The 21077-nt window shown below is 48.1% G+C and overlaps 1 protein-coding gene across 9 annotated transcripts in view; it reads right to left on the reverse strand.

Annotated features, from left to right (window-relative positions):
- BAZ2A (bromodomain adjacent to zinc finger domain 2A) overlaps nt 1-20284 on the reverse strand; it is a 35223-nt gene extending 14939 nt beyond the window's left edge. Inside the window, exons 1-7 of one of the 9 annotated variants that reach the window (XM_047867079.1) lie at nt 20085-20283; nt 15215-15299; nt 12704-12828; nt 4544-4681; nt 2378-2971; nt 1301-1486; nt 286-504 (exon numbers count right to left, since the gene is read on the reverse strand). In XM_047867079.1, the coding sequence (XP_047723035.1) occupies nt 286-504; nt 1301-1486; nt 2378-2971; nt 4544-4679 (1135 nt within the window). In that variant the 5' untranslated portion in view covers nt 4680-4681; nt 12704-12828; nt 15215-15299; nt 20085-20283. Of the gene's footprint in view, nt 1-285; nt 505-1300; nt 1487-2142; nt 2250-2377; nt 2972-4543; nt 4682-11462; nt 11600-12703; nt 12829-14589; nt 14787-15214; nt 15300-17920; nt 18068-18792; nt 18811-20084 lie in introns of those variants that run through there. The other 8 variants (XM_047867085.1, XM_047867077.1, XM_047867082.1 and 5 more) reach the window with 8 other exon arrangements.
- Between the last annotated feature and the right edge of the window lie 793 nt (nt 20285-21077).

Here is a 21077-nt window from a genome sequence, read left to right on the forward strand (position 1 = left end):
TCCTCCCCAACCATTCATGAAGGTCAAAGAGCAAAGATGCTACTGTCACTGTGTGAAGAAGTACCTTCTACCTGGAGCCAGTAAGGCCCCTGGCCTTTTTCCTCCTTTCCCACAAGTTCTTCTGGGTGAGGGCAGAAGTCAGAGTGTAACAGCCTATGCCTTTAGTCTATCCCATAGCCCCCTCAGCTCCCAGCAAGGCACCCACCCCTAAGATTATAACTATGGAACTGGTTCTCTCACCTTTTCCTGGGCCACAGACTCTCTGTCCTACCTCTCTTCACTTACCTTGCAGGACAGACTCCCCAAGGACAGGTGGAGAGGTGGGGCTGGCAAAGATAGAGGCTGAAGTTTGACTATCATCTGCCAGGAGACTGAAGGCAGTGGCGTTATTGAGGGAAGGGCAATCAAGGGCAGAAATCACAGGGCTGTCCTCAAGAGGCAGCTTGTCCTCTGTACCCATCAGCTCCGTGTCATCTATACCATAGAGTCCTCCACTCACTGGCTCTTCAGGATGTGGAAAAATCAGAAAACAAGATTTAAGAAATACTGGTATTATATCCCAATTCTAGTTCCCATCTTTCTAATATTAAATTAAGGACATATCACAGGTCTCTCCCTGAAACAGTAGTCACCAGACTTTAGGGATTGTAAAAGCTTGAAATAGAAATGAAGGGAAAAGCATTGACTCTGTATTAACCCACAGACCAACGGAAAATTCTAGCATCCATCACAAAATAGGCCTTTCTTGGGGCGCCTGGGTGGCGCGGTCCGTGAGTTCGAGCCCCGCGTCGGGCTCTGGGCTAATGGCTCAGAGCCTGGAGCCTGTTTCCGATTCTGTGTCTCCCTCTCTCTCTGCCCCTCCCCCGTTCATGCTCTGTCTCTCTCTGTCCCAAAAATAAAAAATAAACGTTGAAAAAAAAAATTTAAAAAAAATAGGCCTTTCTTATATTTTAGTGGGGTAAAAGGTAATTGTTCACTGGCAACAGTTTCCTTTCTAGTTACTGAGAACTCAAATAGCCCAACTGTGTGGTAATAAGTCCTTATCCAGTGAATTATTACAGCTCAGGGCTCTTGGCCAAAAGGAACACTAGGAGAGAACCTGGGAAATGAACCAATTCAGCTCAGAGTGCAGTTGGCCCAGTCATACAGTGGCATGAACCTGTGGTTGGCCACAGGATTATCTGGAGGCCCCAATGCCCCAAATTCCTAAATACTTTCCCTGGTTTACTATCTCTTCTAGGTGACAGAGCTGGCTACCTTCTACATGGACATATTGAATGGAGCCAGCCTCCAAGCCTACCCGGTGCCAGAGGGTTGAAGGGCTCCAGAGAGACTTCACTGAGGATTGGAGTGTCTTCCAGTTGATCAGGAAGATGTGAAGGATCATCTAAGCAGCTCACTGTGGGGTCAGGGACCAAGACTGAGACCTCTTGGTGTAATGATTCCACAGAAGGGACAGAGCCATTGTAGCCACACATCTTCAGTTCTAGGAAATCCCAGAAGAGGGCAAAAGTCAAAATCAGGGCCTTAAACTGGTTCATTCAGCTACAGTAGACAGCCAGTCTTTGCTAGAGGGATGTTCATTCTTTCAGTAATTAGGGGTACCAGTTTTATGTTGGATTCCAATCATACCAAGATACTCTAGTGAGCAGTGCTAGTATAATCCTATTGCAGGTAAAGAGATGGGAGAAGAGAGTGGGGTCTGAGACAAGAACCCTGTCATGTTCTCAGCTATTTCCCCCATCTAGTGGGAACAGGTGGTAAACAGAGAAAATACCCTGTGATTTTACAGGGTGGTCACCCTTATATGTGGAATCAATAGCAAACTAAGCATTTATCTATTTTGAGGACAAAGATAAGAGGGATTGTCACATGTACCAGTGCTAACAACAACAACAACAACAACAACAAGCAACAGGAAACTGAGTAAACAAGCAATGGTATGCTCTGCCTGTTTCTTCCCTCCTTCAGGTGTCAATCACTACAGGGCTCAGCCCACTTTAGCAGCCCAGTCTGGCCTTGCCACAGCCAAGTCAAAATTGGCCTCAATGCCCCCTGCTAAAGCCCCAACCCCTTCCTATATTTTGGAAGAAGCCCTTCTTGATGCAGGGTGTCTGTTGGGGCTGTTTCAGGCTCGCCCACCTGCCCTCTCCAGGCCAGCAGCTCTGCATGAGCTTGAAATAATTTGCACTCCCACTCTCGAGCTGGTGCTGCTGCCACAAAAACACCAGCCACTTGGCTCTGCTAATCACCAACATGCAAATCAGCCTCCACTGCAGAGAGCTGGAAAGACAAGTTTTCCTCACCTCAAAAAGCCACTGCCCCCCATAGACCCCTTTTTCCTCTCCCAACCCAACTCACAAAGCCATAGTTATACCTGGCTGCTCTTCTTCCAGCTCCAGGCTGCCTACCAAGCCAGTGCCATTCTCTGCCACAACTGAAGTCAGCTCCTTTTCTGCCGCCTCATTGGGATGGATACCACTGCCTACCTCCTGGGAGGGTGCAAAGGTCTGGATGCTGGATCCCAACATAGGAGAAGTCTGTGGGGAGGTGAAAAAACTAGGGGGTCCATTGGGCATCACCTCAAAATTCTGGTCAGGAAAGGAATCATACAGTTCCTGTGAGTCGAAGTTAAGCCCCATGGGACTCTGGGTACCGTTGGCCCAGAACTCTTGGCTCCCAGCCCGAAGGTTAGTGTTGTGACTTGGGGATGAAGGTTGCCGGCTGCCCCCAAGGATGCCGTTGAGTGGGTATTGTCCCCCCGAGAACTGGGAGAGAAGGGGTGGGTCCTTGAGGTTGCTGCCAGGATTGGCAGATGGGTACTGTGAGTAGTTCCAGAGACAGTCGTAGGCCACGCTGGGGTGATGGAGGTGTGAGGTGCTGGAGGAGTGGGGAGCAGAGTTCAAAATCCCTGAAGTAGTAGTGTGAGATACAGTAGATAAGCCATTAACATTCACATCCCCATTCAAACCTGGCAGAGAAAGAGGAAAAAGGGTCAGTTACAGATATGTATGCAAGTAACTCTACCACCTCTACCAAAAGAACAGCACTGACTAGAAAAAGGGAAGGTGAAGGGGAGGGGGATTCCCCCTCCACTATATTTATAGCTTTTCAGTCTCCAGGGAACACCAAACCCAGATGCTCCTGAATGTAAGCTTAGCAACTGCTTCTGAGGCTGCTGAGTAGGGGGCTGGGGAGCTCTCCTGGCCTACCACAGGAGCGACCAGCAGAGAGCTGGCTGCTGCTGCTGCTCAGGGTTTTTTATTTTTTTATATGAAGCTGCCTGCAGACTCCCTACAGTGACTTGCATTCTTCTCCACCCTCATTCCCTAGAGGAATTCTTCCCTTGGAAGTAGCATGACTGAATTCTCCAGGCCCCCCCCCTTACCCCAGAGCCTGTTTGGCCCCACAGTGGCACCAGAAGGGACGGCCTCCACCTCACTGGCACATGCAGATCCAGCACTTTGTGCTGGGCTAAGAATAGAATCTGCAGTCACCACAGCGGCAAGATCCCAACTAAGAAGGCTGGGCTCGGTCCCTCCCCATTGGAACTGGAGGGTAATATTGCAGGGGGAGAAAAAAAATCACTGCGTGACTAGTACTACAGACTTCAGTTCTCAACACCAATGGCCACCTCTAGACTGGAGGACAATTCAAATAAAAGGAACCAGATACTAAAGAAGCTGAGGGGGAGGGTCCTCAGTGTAATAAAGGAGCCTCTATCTGCAACCACCTTGTGGAGAACAGAAGGGAGAGGTGGTTAAGTATAAGCCTACAGCAGTATTTTTCTGCTGCAAGGAAGGAGGAAACCATTTGGGCTTCTCTCTGCTTCCAAGCATGAAGTACCTGAGACCCAGGCAAGATTAGAGAAGCACTTGGCACAGCTATGGTACAGAACAATTGATAAGCCAAATCCAGGAAAAGACCTGATCCTGGCAGCAACACTTCTGTCTGGAATTATAGACGTTTCTTTCTAGGGAACTAGGTAAGCATTTAAAACTTCCCTGTCCCTATCTTCAACTCTCAAGGACAGGGGTGGCACACACACTTCAAGCATCTGCCCTCTTCTTTGCCACACAAACTGAAAGGCAAATACATCCCAATCTGTACCCAATCCCTCCACCCCCAATCCTAGGGCTGGCTTCTCCAAGCTTTAAAAACAGCTTCTCAGAGGGCTGGACCTTTATCTCTCTCATGGGTCCACAAGTAGTTATCAGAAGCAGTAGCCACCTCACCATTCTGGCAGTAGCCAGGGAACAGGGCTGACAGAAGAGCAGGCTAAGATGAAAAAGCCAGGATGTTTTTCTAACCCCTTCCAACCTTAAGTCAAGACTAAGAGTATCACTTCCATAAACCCCTAGAACTTGTTCTTAGAAACTTGCTTTCTCTCCAGCAGCTGAAGTTCTGAAGATTTACTTCCTCCCTCCCCACCTGGCAAGAAAAAGAGCTGTTGTGAGGTAGGGGAGCCAAATCTTATCCCATCAACCTGCTCTAAAGGAATGATGCCCACTCCCTCCCCAGGCCATGTGGCCCTCACACTCACTTTTCCCTTGCTGGGGGAAGTTCATGGGAGACCCGTTAGTGTAGAGGCCCTCCCCTGAGGAGGGAGAGGGTTTCAGTCCTGAGGCAGCAGGTGCAGGGGGAAGGCCAGTAAAGTTAAAATGGTCGTTTGCCTCCATTTCTGTAGGAGGGGAGAGAGAGGGGAAAAAAAATACTGGCGGTTAAACAAGGTTATGTCACCTGGAATCTTCTAGAGGGAATGCCCCCTCCCCTCCATCTACTTACCCTTCTCCTACCTAAGTACTGGGGAGTGTGTAAGGGTACAGGTTGAAAGATGAGGTGGAGGAAATATACCCCTAACTGGACAATGACCGTACAGAAATAGTCTTTTAAAGTCAGACTCATAGAGATACAGAGTTAGTGAGAAAAACCAAGCTATAAGCCTGAAGGAATCTTCCCCTTGTGTGAATCATACTTCTTAAACTTCCAGTTTAGGTTATCCCTCTATGTTAGATATTAACCCTCTATTATAACATTTTAACCTTCTCCATCCTTTTTTTTTTTTTCTTTTCCCCTCAAGGTAAGGCCAGAGTCCCATTCCCAGGGACCACAGAAGGTTCTCAAAGCCATCTTTTTGATAGGAAGCCATGGAGATGGGGGTTGTTGGCAGAAAAAGCATTTGATACATTTGCTGCTTTATTATTATACTTGAGTTAAATAATTTCCATGTAACCCTATTCACAGCCCTAGACATCTGAAGAAGATAGTATAGTACCTTAGCAAAGGAATATGGAAAGAATATATTTTAGGAAAGGGGACCATAATAGCAAAACTCAAATCATCCAGCAACACTTCTACTCCTTTTTCATGGTTTTCTAAGAACATAGCTCAGAAAAATGTCAGAGGTGGAAAACTGATTAAAGAGGGTGTCCAAAAGAATATTGGTCTGTTATACCTATATGGTTACTTCCTAATGTTTTAGTTTTGTGGCTTAAATGTAAAGGGTCACAGAGAGAATAGCTGGACATCTTACATTTATAAAGGGTGGTGGCTCATTTGGGGGGCAGTATGGTTAAAAAGCTCTTCACCTTGTCCTGAATATGAGGTGATATACTACTAGGAATAAGAAGAAGTAAAGCCCTTGGTCAGAATATATTTAACTTTGACAGAGCAAAGATAAGAGGAAAGAAAAGATGCAGAAGCCAGAATTATTGTAAAAGTCTGATACATCAATCAGATACCTATGATGTAGTAGTGCATATTAATTTGATATGTAAGAAACATGATCGGGGCACCTGGGTGGCTCAGTCGGTTAAGCGTCCGACTTCAGCTCAGGTCATGATCTCACGGTTCGTGAGTTCAAGCCCCGCGTCGGGCTCTGTGCTGACAGCTCAGAACCTGGAGCCTGTTTCAGATTCTGTGTCTCCCTCTCTCTCTCTGACCCTCCACCGTTCATGCTCTGTCTCTCTCTGTCTCAAAAATAAATAAACGTTAAAAATAATAATAAAAAATAAAAAAAAAAAAAGAAACATGATCTGTCTTAATACAGAAAAAGCAACTCCTTGGGTTAGTATGTTTTTAAAAAGGGCAGAAGAGGGGCGCCTGGGTGGCGCAGTCGGTTAAGCGTCCGACTTCAGCCAGGTCACGATCTCGCGGTCCGTGAGTTCGAGCCCCGCGTCGGGCTCTGGGCTGATGGCTCAGAGCCTGGAGCCTGTTTCTGATTCTGTGTCTCCCTCTCTCTCTGCCCCTCCCCCGTTCATGCTCTGTCTCTCTCTGTCCCAAAAATAAATAAACGTTGAAAAAAAAAAAGTTAAAAAAAAAAAGGGCAGAAGAATTCAGGCAGAAAAATCTATTTATGTATTTATTTATATTTTTAATAATGTTTTTTAAAGTTTATTTATTTCCAGAGGGAGAGAGAACACAGGCGCACACGTGAATGGGGAAGGGGCAGAGAGAGAGAGAGACAGAGAATCCCAAGCAGGGTCCGAGCTGGAACCCATGAACCACCAAGATCATGACCAGAGCCAAAAGTAAGAGTGGGACACTTAACCCACTGAACCACCAGGTGCAAGGTAGAAAGATTTCTTTATCAAGCTCCCAAGATGAGGCAATAAACAAATCTAGATGACATTTTAAATAACCTCTTTTTAAAAAGAATCAGAAGTAAAACTTTTTAAAGAATTAAAAACATATATGACCATATGACCACTGCCCAAGGTTTGGAAAAATCATGTTTTTAAATACGCTAGATAACGCAAATTAGACACCATTAGGTGTTCTAAGCATGAACTGTATTTATGACATGATAGCTAGAAGATTTTCCAGGCTAAATACCCTAATTGTCCCTACCTTTATCAATTTTAACTGAAATTAAAAAAAATAAAATAAAAGCAATCTGTATTTTGTTGATATAAGAGGAAAAAGTTTTTAGGATTGATCTGCTTCCCATCTTCACTCTAAAATAAGCAGCAGACCTAAACCTGCTGTGCGTCAAAGAAACTGGTCTTACAGAGAAAAGACCTCAGGATCCCCCAGGATTTCCCTACATTTAAAAAGGGCCACTCCTCAGTAATGAGGGATCTGAAAAATAAGCATCATGAGATTAGTGATCCTTCTGAAATGAAAGGAGGAAAGTTCATTCCCTAATCTTCTAGGTTAGGTTAGGTTCCTTCCAAAGCTTACATCACAGAGCAAAGAGGACATGCAGTAATTCATTTCGGAAGTCCTAGAAATGCTATTCCTGGAGAGCCAATCTCATTGGATCCCCACTTCTTTCCTCCCCCAGTTTTATGCATAGCCCCACCCCCCCATGATGTGTGTGTGACATATACACACCTTCTCTCCTATGTGCACCAAAGGATATCCTTCCACTCAATGACAGGCCACAGTTCATTTTTCCAATTTCTATTTGAATCTGTGAGGAAACTAGTGACCTTCTCCTCTCGGCTACTCTGGGAGAGCACAGCATTTCCGGTCTCATAAATTACATACTAATAAGAATAAATGGATGGCTCACAGAAATCAGATAAGTAAAAGGAATGGGAAGTTATCTAGTGCCTGAGGTCTGTTTCCCCACTAGCCTCCACTGAAGGGTCATCAGGACCACAATCGCTTCATTTACAGGAAGATTCCTAGAAATATAAAATACTCTTTGTGCTGTGCAGTGAAAATAGCACAACATAGTGGGCTCTACATTCAAATCCCAACTCTACTACTATTAGCTGTGTGACCCTGGGCAAGTTACTTAATGTTGCTGAGCCTTAGTTTCAGGATTACTAAAAATTTTAGTACTCACCTCCATGACTTGTGAGGATAAAAAGATAACCAGCCCCAAAGATCAAAATATAAATATAATTTGAAACCATTACCAGTACTATAAAACTAGGGGTAATCCTTCCAGTCAGACTTCTTTACCCTTGACTCTTGATTTCAGATGTCACTTACCTATGGGATCGTACTATGGGAATGCAAAAATGTGGACAGCAATAAAGCCAGGGTTATTTCATTTCAACCTTCCTACCCAAGATGCTTTTCACAATAATGCCTGAAGGTAAATTATGCCCTCCCATCTATACTCTCCCTCCTACTAAGGAGAACAGGTAAAGCAAAGGAGAGTGTCTCCCTTTGAACTAATAGGATTTTGGCCAAATGAAAAAAGAAATCAGCACCCAACCCCCAGAATAGCAGACAGCTCTCATGACCAGGAAGTACAATCAGGCCAGCACCCAGCCCAGTCCCAGGAGTATGTAAATGGATCTCTTAAGAGACTCTATGCTTCATTTTTAAGAATTAAGGGACATTGCTCCTTATGCTTGAAGCAGTAAAGCCCTTGCCACACGGCCAAATAAGGCTCCTTTTCAACTGTTTTCCTCAGTCCCAATTGAAAAGCTACTTACCCTGTGGATCTGTGACATGATTTTAACACAAAAAGGCTGACAATGCACAAAGTGTTGAAATACAGATTATAGATTTCAACACTGTTGCAGGTGCCCTGACCAATTCTAACACCCAGACTTCTGAGGCTACCCCCAGAAAGACAACACACATTAACCATCCAGCCTGACACTTTGGCAGTAGCTGCAGCTTTTTGGTTCATTCTTCCTATATAGTATACCAAAGTTCCACAGAGAGGTTCCTAAATTGGGGGGGGGAGGGGGGGCAGTCAGGGGAGTAGGGAGGGTAGGAGGGAAGAGGTAGGAAGAGATTTCAAATGTTTTCTTTTTATTAAACAGGAAATGCAAATTTTACTGTATAGTAAATAAATCATACCGCTATCTTTTGGCTCCATAATTGTGAATGTTACAAAGGATATTTGTCAACTCTACTCATCTCTGGATTCACCTACCATACCCTAATAAGTGGTTCCTAACCAGGGGTGATTTTGCCTCTGGAGACATTTAGAATTGTTGTTGAAAAGTATATACTACTGGCATCTAGTAAGCAGAAGCTAGAGATGTTTCTAATGATCCTGCAATACACAAGACAGCCCACCACACAACAAAGAATCTTCTGGTTCAAGAGATAATTTGTGCCAAGGGTGAAAAATCTTGCTCTAATACAAAAACTGCCCCATTCCCCAATTCCTGTCCCACACCCTGAGGGATTACTTTTATATCTAAAAATCCCTTCCCTGGCTAAATTGTTTTCCTCCACTAATTCAGAGTGCAAAGTGCCAACCCATGCCTTCTTCTCTAGTAAAGGACAGCCCATTCTGACAGCGCTGGTAACAATCTTCCCTTGGAACTCTGACTACAGCATGTACAGACTGAGGCTCATTCTCTCAAAATGTGGTTTCTTTAACCCCTTTCATAGTCAGGGCAGTGAGGCAGGAGAATGATGAAAGAAGACTATATATACTAAGGGGGGCTACTCAAAGACAATTGCTATGTCTAGGCTGCTCAGGAGAACACAAAGATGACTGTTCTCTGTCCTTATTTCTTCCAAACTATGTAGGTTTTACGGCATCAATCGGATATTATGTTTTACCATTGTATGTCCAGCACCTAATTTAGAGCTAAGTACATAAAAGAACCAAAAGAAATATTTGTTGAATGCACAGATTACACAAATGAATGAATAAATCTATCTTTTCTGCCACTGCCAGCTTACTCATCTAATAAAGGCTGTAGTTTTTGTTCAGAGAACCCAAAAATTAATTCTTCACAGAGGTAACAATTTCTAGAAGAGAGGTCCCATACTTTGACATATTTTACACAGCTATCCCCTACAGAAAATAAGGCCTGGAAACAGGAAAGTATTGAGAATGTACAGAGGCAATAAATTTGAGCTCTAAATTAGTAAAATGTTTTGCTTGATTTAACTGAACACTCAAGTTACATAGTAGGTTTTAAAATATTTGTTGACTCAGGACACCTGGGTGGCTCAGTCAGTTAAGTGTCCGACTTTGGCTCAGGTCATGATCTCATGGTTCATGGGTTCGAGCCCCGTGTTGGGCTCTGTGCTAACGGCACAGAGCCTTGAGCCTGCTTCATACTCTGTGTCTCCCTCTCTCTGCCCCTCCCCTGCTCACATTCTCTCTCAAAAATAAATAAACATTAAAATATTTGTTGACTGAATAAAGGAACAATATAATGATCTGGATAGGTTTTCTGCCACAGTTCTCTCTGGTCACTTCACTGTCAGAGGAATGGAAGTGTGTCTGAAATTGCAGGACAGTAAAAGTCACATTCCAGAGGTTGTAACAAGGTTATTTCCCTCTTTCAGCCCTAAGCGTTTCTCAGAATTTCAGCTCTAACAGTTAAGGACTTGGCCTTTTCCTTCAAGAAGACATCCCCTTCCCAAAAAAACCTGAGCTGAGCAGGCAGGTTAAGGATCCTGTTTAGTGGGATAGGTCATGAAGAATCTAATCTCAGGAGACCAAAAGTAGTGAGACCACCTTTCTCTTAAGTACCTTCATGTTTTAGTTTTTTGATGAATTTTTTGGTAAAGTTGGATTATCCTTTTAGTCCATAAAATGCCCTCTTAATTATTCTCGATAACTAGGAAATGGACAAAGCACTGAGTAACACAGTAACACAATGCTACTTTTACTGCCAGGACCCAATCTAAGAACCATCTGTGGAGTTCTTCAAAGACAGGTTTTCTGTTTTGCAGAATTTCATAATTTCAAAATTATTCAGACTGACAAGCTGGTAAAGAAAAATAAATAAAGTCCTTCTGGGGGCACCTGGCTAGCTCAGTCAATAGAGCATGCAACTCTTGATCTCCAAGTCCTGAATTTGAGCCCCATGTTGAGCACAGAGATTAAAGAGCGCCTTCTGAGCGCCTGGGTGGTTCAGTCAGTTAAGTGTCCGACTTCGGCTCAGGTCATGATCTCCAGATTCGTGGCTTTGAGCCCCATGTTGGGCTCTGTGCTGACAACCCAGGCCTGGAGGCTGCTTCAGATTCTGTGTCTCCCTCTCTGCCCCCTCCCATGCTCGTGTATGTGCGTTCTCTCTCTCGCTCTCAAAAATAAATAAATACATACATACAGAAGTAGTCTTTCTGACCCATGTGCAACAATGCTGATTAAGTATTATCTTGGCCTATGGGGTATATGAAGACATCCATATCCCAAGAAAAAATTAGGAAGATTATTTGCCCCAGGAAATACCTAAGTTTTATACTTCATTCTAAGACATAAAAACTTCAGCATTATTGCCTTACTGTACATATCAGATACAAGGTCAAACATCATACTAGTTATTGGACTAACTCCTATGCTATTTTAACAGTGAAGAGAATATTATAATATAGCAGGGGTGCCTGGGTGGCTTAGTCTGTTAAGCGTCCAACTTCAGCTCAGGTCATGATCTCATGGTCTGTGGGTTCCAGCACCCCATCGAACTCTCTTCTGTGAGCACACAGCCTGCTTCAGATCCTCTGTTCCCCCCCACCCCTCCCCCACTTGTTTTCTAAATAAATAAAGCTTAAAAAAAAAAAAAGAATATAACATAGCAAACCTCTTCAAAGGTAATAAGAAAGGTCAACAGCAGCAAGACACAGTAACCGTAACAAGCTTTGCTTCTCTCTTGGCAACACCTGATTCCAGAACCACCAAGAGGGCAAGATGAGCCTTTCCACACATTCTAGATTTCTGACTGGCTTTGATGTCAGCGCACACAGTTCTCTCTATTCCTCAAATTTCCTTTAGGAAGGAAATACAGACAAGAAGCAGTCAATATTAAGAAATCCACCGCTCTGATAGAAAAATGCATCCATTTTACAAGAAGGACATGGAGGGGCACCTGGGTGGCTCAGTCAGTTAAGCATCCGACTTCAGCTCAGGTCATGATCTCTCGGTCCGTGAGTTCGAGCCCCGTGTGGGGCTCTGTGCTGACAGCTCGGAGCCTGGAGCCTGTTTCGGATTCTGTGTCTCCCTCTCTCTCTGACCCTCCCCTGTTCATGCTCTGTCTCTCTCTGTATCAAAAATAAATAAATGTTTAAAAAAAATTTTTTAAGAAGGACATGGAAAGGTCTGCTTTAGTCAGCTGATTAATCATGTAGCAAATGAATTAAAATCTACTGTTTCCTTTAAAGAGTCCATTGAAAAAAAGGTGGTCTTTTCCCTTCCTTCACTTTTTTAACCCCTAACAGGGAAAATCAATTTACTACTATTCTGTCAGGTCCCAACTTAGGTAAAAAAAGGTTGAAGAAAGGGGAACTTAAAATCAGCATCAAATCCACCCTATCAAAACCAACTCAAAAGAACCAACGAGTCAAAGAGAGGGGCAAGAAAAAGGACAATGACACCGGACTTGTTATTATTTCCATAATATCAACCCCAAAATCTCCACTGAACACAGCAATGATACTATCTTAACAGTGATGCTGCTGCTGTCACATAACCATATATCCATTCCTATCCTGGACCTCTAACAGTTCAGGTGGGATGTTTGTGACTGGAAAATACTGAAAAGATTCTTTAAAAAAAAATTTTTTTAATGCTTATTTATTTTTGAGAGAGAGAGACTGAATGTGAGTGGGGGAGGGGCAGAGAGAGAGAGGGAGACAGAATTGAAACAGGCAGGTTCTGAGCTGTGAGCACAGAGCCCAACGTGGGGCTTGAACTCAGGAACAGAAAGATCATGACCCAGGCCGAAGACTGACGCTCAACCGAGCCACCCAGGCACCCCTGAAAAAATTATTTAAATGCCAGTCTTAAACAGTTTTTAGGATAGTCCAAACGATCTTAAAATCTCACCTCTCAAAATGTAAAATCCTGTCACCAACTCCTCTCAGACCAAACCCAGCGTCTAACAAAGTGCCTCAGGACATAGTACACACAGTCCATCACTATATGCTATAGTTGAAATCTTCTGCAGTTATCTGGGGGGAGAAAGAGAAAACCTGGACACATGATTTTGTGCAGAACAAAGGAGAAGCTTACCACTCTCTAAGAAGTGAGAAGATAGAAGGTGTCTTTTATGTACTAAAGAGTAAGTCATATGACAGCTAACTCTCCTTATTAGTTGGTTCTGCTTATTAAAAGGTAAACCCTCCAGTACCCTACGTCAACTAACAGGCTTCCCAAAGGGACTTAGGCTAGAATCACCCGTGAGAAACAAGTCCACCACCTGCACTCTGCAAATCAGTCCCTATCCCAACACATAATAAATTCCATGCTCAGAGTCTACCCTTTGTCACCTCACAAGCTCACTTGACAAGGTGCTCTGCAATACAGAAAGTTATACTTAAAAATATATTAAGCAGGACCCTAAAAAGCCACTCTCATGCCACAAAAGATTCCAAATCTTCCTGGCAGCTTTCCATGCTGAGAGAATTTGCATCACTTGTATTGAAAGTGCAGCAGGGCTGGTGGATGACTTAAGTTTGCTTCTCGATGACCTCTAGCTCAAGGAAAAAAAGAATCCAGACAGGGAGGGAGAGATGCTCTGGAGGGGGGTGTGGGGGTACGGATGGGGATTCTGTGAGTCAACTGCAGTGACTACACTTCCAGTTGACAAATTAAGTTTACAAAAAAAAAAAAAGAAAGAAAGAAAAAGTCGAACGAAAGGACTCTAAGACCACATTGTTGGCAGGATCCAAGCTTGCCCAGAAGGCCTCAGAAAATGAAACCAAATCTGATTAAAATGGACATTTCAAAACAACGAGACGCAGCAGCAAACGCACAGCTGCCATTTCCCGGCCACTTCCTGCGGGAGGCTTGGGGGAGGGGCTGTTTGTGTACAGATGGAGGTGGAAGCCACCCCCCTCATCTCCCCCCCGCACCCCCCAAGGACGCACATCTCGCACTCCAATAAATCCTACAAAGGATGTCTGCTATAGGCATTACCTTTCCTCTGAAAATTGGGAACATTAGGAAAGAAAGGGATGATACAGGGTCATCTTTTCTGTCACGGAAATGGGGATCCCCTTAGTGAGGGATCCCCTTCCAAGGGGGATCCCTCTTTATTCTTCCCTTCAGCCCCTAAAAGCCGAGCTCAAATGCAGACGTCTCAGCATCAGCCCTGTGAACCCCCATCCCCGGAGGGGGAGACTCCCGGGACTCGAGGGCCCCAAGCCAAGCACAGCACCACTCCAGCAAGGCCCTCTCCTGCTCGCCACGCTCAAGAGAACCTGCGCCGCTCAGTGAGGGAGACACCCTGAGACCACTCGAACCCCTTTCCACCCTCCACTTGCCGCTGCCAAAACGCCCCAATCCCCACAGAGTGTTTAACCCGCCCAGGGAACCCCCTCACCCACCCTTCGCACTCGTGCAGTCCCCACCCCCACCCAAGGAGGTGGAGCCCCTCCCGGGGATTCCATCCGAGTCCCCCACAGGAGTCATCTCCACCAGCCAGGCGGCTTCTCCGCCTCCTCGTCGTCGCCGCGGCCGTCGCCGGGAGCCTCCATAGCTCCTCCCGCCCCCGCCCGGGTCTTCAGCAGCCCCAGCAGCCCCCTTCTCCTCCAAGCCCCTTGGGCAGAGAGACTCCCGCCCGGGGCTGGGTCCTAACTGGAAATAAGCCCAAGTCAGCTTCTCGCCCAAGGCGAGGCTCTAGGCAGCACTAGAGCCTCTCTTCCCTGAGGGAAGCCTAGGATAAAAGCGGGGCTCCCTCCCCTCAGGCCCCCAGACGTAGCCCAACAGACCTGAGGTGGCGGCGTCCAGCCTGGCTCGGGGCTTGTCTCTCCCCGGGGTACGGGCGGTTCACATGGCCGCGCTCCGGGCGCCAGGAGGGGAGGGGACCGCGGGGGAGGGGGTCTGGGGTCCGGGAGGGGGGAGGGGGACGCGGCTCAACCGCGGGGCCCAAGCGGAGCCAACATGGCCGGCGGGGGAGGAGTGAGCCGAAGCCGGAGGGGGGCGGGGAAGCTACGACCGGGAGAGAGCCGCCCTCCTCGGCCTCCACCACCGGGTCCTAGTGCCGGGCATCCTAGCTCCCAGACCTGGATCTGGGTCCTAGCGCCGCGGTGTCTCCCCTAGCCTGCGAGCAGCTCCCTCTGCACCAAGTCTCCTTGTGGTCCTGTTTCACAATGAGCAAACAGAAAGGCGTGCCAAGGTCCCAAAGATTAACCTAAAAGACTAGATCAAAATTTTAGGACCAAGGCATATCCAGTCCCTTAACAGGGGTGGGGATGGAAGACATCATTTCAGTGGCAGTTATTTCCCAGGCTGTGTAGCGGAAAAGATGAAGTGTAGAAGCTGAAGTCAGGGAAGTTCAGTCCTGATAAAGGGGTGGAGAAAGGAAAGAGCCGGCAGCATCTGCTGACCACTCACCTCTGTCCCGTGGGGGCAGCCTGGTCCTGCCTGGATCACCACTTTCCCAGCGACATCTGCAGGGCTCTAGGGGTCAGGAAGATGCCTGTGCGTAGGAAAATGAAGCATTGGCTCTGGAACCAGACAAGGAAGACCTGAGTCTAGCCAAGACCTGAGTCTAGCCTAAACCTGGTCAGAGGGGCAGGGGGATTACCCGGAAAATTGACACAGCAATTAAGATGCCCCAAATGTCCACCTATTCTATAATCCCAGTACTTTTTTTTTTTTTTTTTTTTTTTTTTACAGGATTAGAGGACTGTATGAAACTCAAGAACAGGAAAGAAAAAAATAGAGGACTAGGGTTTGGTTCTCATCTACAATGTCTAATGCAGGGCCCCAGGATGGAGAACAGTGTCACATAAGGTTAGAATTTACAGATTTTCTAGCTCAATCTGCTCTTGTTTGGCAGATGAATTAAGGCCTGGAGAGGTTAACTGACTTGTTCAAGGTCAAAGAGTGGATAAATTGTGACCAGAAACCAGGTTTCCTTTCCTTGTAACTCAACAGACTTTGCAGGCTTCAAGATAATTCCTATTCAGTGCAATGCAATGCAGTTATACAAACAATTGCAAAACTCAGGCTGAATATTCTGGAACAGGAACGGAGTGTGAATAATGAAACTCTGGCAGTTTTGAGAGGTCAACAAATACCTTTTCTTCTGTGGGTCTGCGAGGAAGAAAATCTGAAAACTGGGTGGGGGCAAGACAGGGCCAAATACATCAGTCTAGACTGGATTTCCTTACTTCACAGAGGAGTGGACTCTTCCTCAGTTTTGGGAACAGACACTACACTGCACTACAGACAGCTCAGAGGCTAATAAAAAAGCGAACTTCAGCAGAGTCTTAAAGTGTGTGGGCCAGAGTGAGGAGGTTTAAGAGGGTTAAAAGGGTTTCTCTCCCTCTCCAGAGAAAAGCAGATTACCAGGGGGAAGGAGCAGACAGGTAGAAATCAAAACCCTTCTCTCCTCCCTGACTAAATAATAGATTTATAGGTCACCGTTAAGAAAAAAATAAGGACCCCAATAGCCTGCTGACCTTAAGTATCTGAATTAAATAGGAGCCACACTCAGGGGACAGAGGTCCTTCCTTCTGGAGAAAGCAGGGATCCAGCAAACTTCTGCTAAGGAATGCCCCACCTTCCCCAAAATAAAAAAGTAAAAAAATAAAGGCAGATGAAAAAGAGAGCTAGGGCTTGTAAATGGTTTCCTAAAGGGCAGCTAGATACCTTTTTCTCTTCCCTTTTCCAGGACAGATGAGGGAGAATCTTCCTACCTCCCGCCCCCAATCATAGAGCTGGCCAGTCAGAGTCGGGAGGCAGGGGAGGAGACTGCTCCAGTCAGACGGGTGTAGCCACGCCTCTTCCCCCACCACCACACACCCACACACACCCACCCGCTGGCTCCACTATGCTCCGGAAGAGCCGGTTACTCCTGTGCCCCACTGACTGCCCCCACCCCTTCCGAGCCCCAGGCCTAGTCTCCAGGGCAACCCCTAGGACTATCCCGGCCAGGAGCGGTAGGAAAGAGGGGTGTTTGGATAGAAAGGCCACCTGGGATTAGAAAAGAAAGTGAGGCAGGATCCACTCTTCCCATCTGGTGCAGAAGGACTTCAATTACCTTCCTCCCTGAATGAGACCCCTCCTCATCCCATCTAAGCAGAGATCTTCCTTACTCTTTGAGGAAGGGTGAGGGTGGGGTGTCAATATGCCCAACAGCTGTGTATTTACTTCTAGTCAGAAGCCACCCCAGGCAGCAGCTGTGCTTCTCCCCACCATTCAGACAACAGAGGGCAGACTGACCCCATATGTCCCCAAACATTCCTCAGTCCCATCAGATGTGGCCAATCACCCACCCCATCTCCCTTTAGGAAGCTACTAGAAAGGGGAAGGGGCAAATGGTCATCTTTTCAGCAACCTGTGAGAAGGATATCTAGGGAATACTCTGAACCTCTCTCAAGCCACGCCAGTGGACGGGTAATGAAGAAAATGAGAAGGGAAAAATTAGCACCTGCTCCCCCTTTCTCACCCTCCCTGTGATCCTGCTGCACCACCCTGACTCTGGGGTCAGCTGCCACAGTGCCTGGCTCCACTCTGGAGCCAGATGGCTGGGGCTGGGAGGAGGAAGAAAAAGAAAGGAAGAAAGAAGGGAATTTGTTTGCATCCCTCTACCCACCTCTCTTTCTCTCCCCCTCCAGATATCCCTGGAATTCAAGCCCAACACCACTGCTGACCATCCTTTCCTCCCCCCAGCTACCTCCCAGCCAATGGAACAGGACTCAAAGTCTGAAGCAAATCCAGACACCCTGTCCCCTCATCCTGGAGTGGGGAACAGTGGGGGAAGGGTGAAAGCACAAGAAGGGGCAGAGCTAGGGGCACTGCTGGACTTGGAGCGGGGGAATTCCCCAATAGAGGTGACGTAATTATTAAAGATTTCCCTTGCCCTCCCTGGCTGAATAGTTTATAGTGTTAATATGGTCTAGTAGAGAGAAAGCCCCCAACCCAATAACCATTCCAACTTGCTCCCCTCCCTCTTCAGGTTAGTGCAAAACAGTCTCCTCCCCCTCTATATTTTGGGGAGGCTAGATTCTCTTATAACCCATCAAAAGGACCATAAGCCCTCCTCCTCTTCTCTGCAAGTTGGTATGTACGCCCTCAGATTCACCCACATACCTGTTTGGAACTCCCCAATGAGCTTCTCCATGGTGGTCTTAGAAGAGGATGGAGAAAGTCTGAACTTCCTTAGGGTGGGGAACTTTTGCATCTGAGCAGAGAAAGCTAACCTTCCCACGCCTCTCCCAACACCTTTAGAGGCTCAGTTCCAGCCCCTCACCCACTATCTTCCAACAGCCCCTTAAGCCCATAATCAGAAGATTCTGGGTGTGCCCTCTCTGCCACCCCCCCTCCCCCCATTCCCTGACTCTGGAGGAGCGTTCCTAAGCTGGATCAGCCCACCCCAGGTTCAAGAAGGCCTTTCCCACCTAGACTGGTTGGCGGGTGCTGAGGTCGGACCCCCAAACTCCAGGAGGGGTGGGGTGGGGTGAGAGCTACAGAGAAGCTTTAGATGGGGCTTAGTTGAACTTGAAGGTCTAAGTGGAGCAGGGCCCGAAAGTGCCTATAGCCTAGGCTAACCCTCCAACCTTCACTTACTACGAGGAAGAGGAATTGGGGTGGCAGTTATTCCCCCTCCCATTGGAGGTTAGGATGGCGTGGGAAAGCTCTGGATCCAGAGGGGAGGAGGCGAAACCCAGACCGCGGGAGATTTTTCTGGCGAGGAAGGCGCGGGGGAGGGGGGAGATCCTGGGTGTAGAACAGGACGGGTACCCGGGAGAGGTTGGCCGAGAAGCGTGAGGCGGCTTCGGATTCCGGTCGCAGAGGACAGGGGAGAAATAGGCGAGTAGATAGTGCGGGGGAGAGAGGAAGGGCAGCTCCCGCAGGGGGAGGGTCAGATCCTGAGTCCCGGGCAGCGGGGATCCCCGGGGCAGGGGACCGCAGGAGCGGCCTGCCCGGGGACTTTGGTATCGGATGGGGTTGCCGGGCCTCACCTGGAGCAGGGCCGGGCCGCGGGCGGCGGCGGCGGCGCAGGTGGCCCGAGCCGGGTGGCGGCGGCGGCGCCTCCTCCCCCAGCCCTGGGCCGCCGGCGGTGTGTGGGGGTTGGGGGGGGTAGCACTTAAAGGGGCAGGAACTACTGGGGTAAGGACAAGCGCTTGGGTAAGGCAGTCGCGAAGAATCCGCTGGGGGAGGGGGAAGCGGGTGGCGTCTCCTAGGGGCCAGAACCAGGAAGGATCCCAGATGGAGGAAGAGAAGAGATCCCAGGAAGAACAGACAAACTTCTATGGTGAAGTGGGGGATGGTGGTGGGTCCAAACTGGAGGACTTGGGAGAGCTCCGCCCGCGCTCTCGGGACTCCGGCAAAGATCTCACAAAGGAGGGCCGGGAAGGCAGTGAGAGTCCCAAGGACGCCAAGGAGGAGTGGGGGTGCGGGAGAAGGAAGGCCGAGGCTGCTGGGGGTAACACACAGAGGCCCTGCTAGGTGAACAGGTTCTCTGTGTTTCAGCTCCACAGGGCCCGATTTCCTACAGCTGTGGAAAGGCATAGTCTCCTTCCCCCAGCACTGCCCACGTTTAAAAGCTTCTGGAATCAGGAAGCCACGAGGGCAAGGACCTCCTAGGCCTTTCAACCTCAATCCTGCCTTTCAACTCTCTCACTCAGTGTTAGTGACTGGAGCTTAGGGGGCCGCCACTAGCAGCCCTAGTGGGACTGCCGTGGGACCGTGAGAATCGGCTTTATTTCAGTTTTCCCCCAACCACCACCACCCTTGCAGCAACCTCTGGGGCAACAGGAAGCAGCTGCTCAGTGCAGCCCCCACCTGGTGGTGGGTCGCCGTGGGGGAGGAGAGAAGTCAGGGACTTAAAAGGCCTGGGAGAAAATAAGGGGAAGAAGAGAGGCACCTTAAAAATTCTCCAACGCAACCAAAAGTGAGCTTTACTTTGCGGTGGGGGGGAGGCCAGCAGTGAATACTGTAAAATATTACTTGAATCTTCAGCAGCTTAAATGGGGAGGAGCAAGGGGCTGTGTGGGGGCGTGGGGGAGACAGTGAGGTGGGGAGAGCCCCGACCTGAGGTGCACAGTCTCAGGCTCTTCCTGGGAACCGAGCTTGCCAATGTTCATGATCCCTTGGTCGGCAGCCTCACTATCTGAGCCCTGTGCCCCTATCGTCCCGTTTCCCCTCCTTCACCCCCCAAAAGAGCAAAGGTTAGGCCCCACCCCTGCTGAGTCAGCCAGGGAGGGAGGTAGGCATCCTTCAGGCCTTCCCCTAGGCTGGTCCTCATACTTACCCATGTCCAGCTGGCAGGGCTCCAAGGCTGGGACCACCCAGCTCCTCACTGTCCTTGGTTCCCCCTTCACGTGAAGGCTGGTGTTAGATCCTCCTAAACTGTGAGCTGGGAACTAGCACGAATCAAAAAGCCAATGTATGCTTCCTGCGAACCACAGCCTGAACTGCTGTAGGGTGATGTCCCTGTGTGACAGACTGGGGTGGGGAGGGAGGAGGGAAGGGCGGGGCTTTCTCTGGGTGGAGAGGGAGGAGGAGGCGAGGACAGGGCAGAACCAGGAGAAATATGGAGGAAGGTTAGATCTGTGTTGACACTCCAGAGGCGTGGTAGAAGAGAGTGGTAAAGGGGGAAGGAAATAAATAGTTGCAGCTAGTGAGAGGGAGAAGGTTCTCGATGAATGCTGAGGCACGTAAACGTGTGGGGGAGGGGATGGAGGGATACAAACGACCTTAAGGATCACAGTTACCAGGTCTGCATCTGGGTAACATGGAAAAACAAAGCTGAAAGAGCTGACCCATATCCTGGGGCCTTTCTGCACCAGTTTCTTACCCATTGGAGTCAGAACCTGGAGAAAATGCCCCCACCCCTATAACTCAGCATTTCCCCAAATCCAGGCTTTTCTGGGAGCAAACGACCAGGCACAGTCGGCTCAGGGGCTCCACCTTCTGTCCAGATCATGACACAAGAGAGACTAGTGCCAAGGACGTCATAGGCAGATGGGAGGAAACTTACAGGCCTCTACTCCACCCCTGGCACCTTTCCCAAGGCCCCTCCTCAACCTTCAGCCCCCAGGGGCCTCTGAATTGGGATCTCAGTTTGTCCCCGCCCTGCTTCGACCCAACTTGAATGCCTCAGGGGTGGAGCCTATAGACGCAGGCTCCTCCTCAGGACAAAAGCCCCAGCTGGTTTGTAAACAGTCATTAGCAAAGAACCACATCCCAGCAAATGGCCTTTATGGATTTCAAAATGGTGAGATCAGAGTTCTTGCAGCCTCCA

This window comes from Prionailurus viverrinus, chromosome B4, assembly GCF_022837055.1.
Source record: "Prionailurus viverrinus isolate Anna chromosome B4, UM_Priviv_1.0, whole genome shotgun sequence".
Classification (NCBI taxonomy): Eukaryota; Metazoa; Chordata; class Mammalia; order Carnivora; family Felidae; genus Prionailurus; species Prionailurus viverrinus.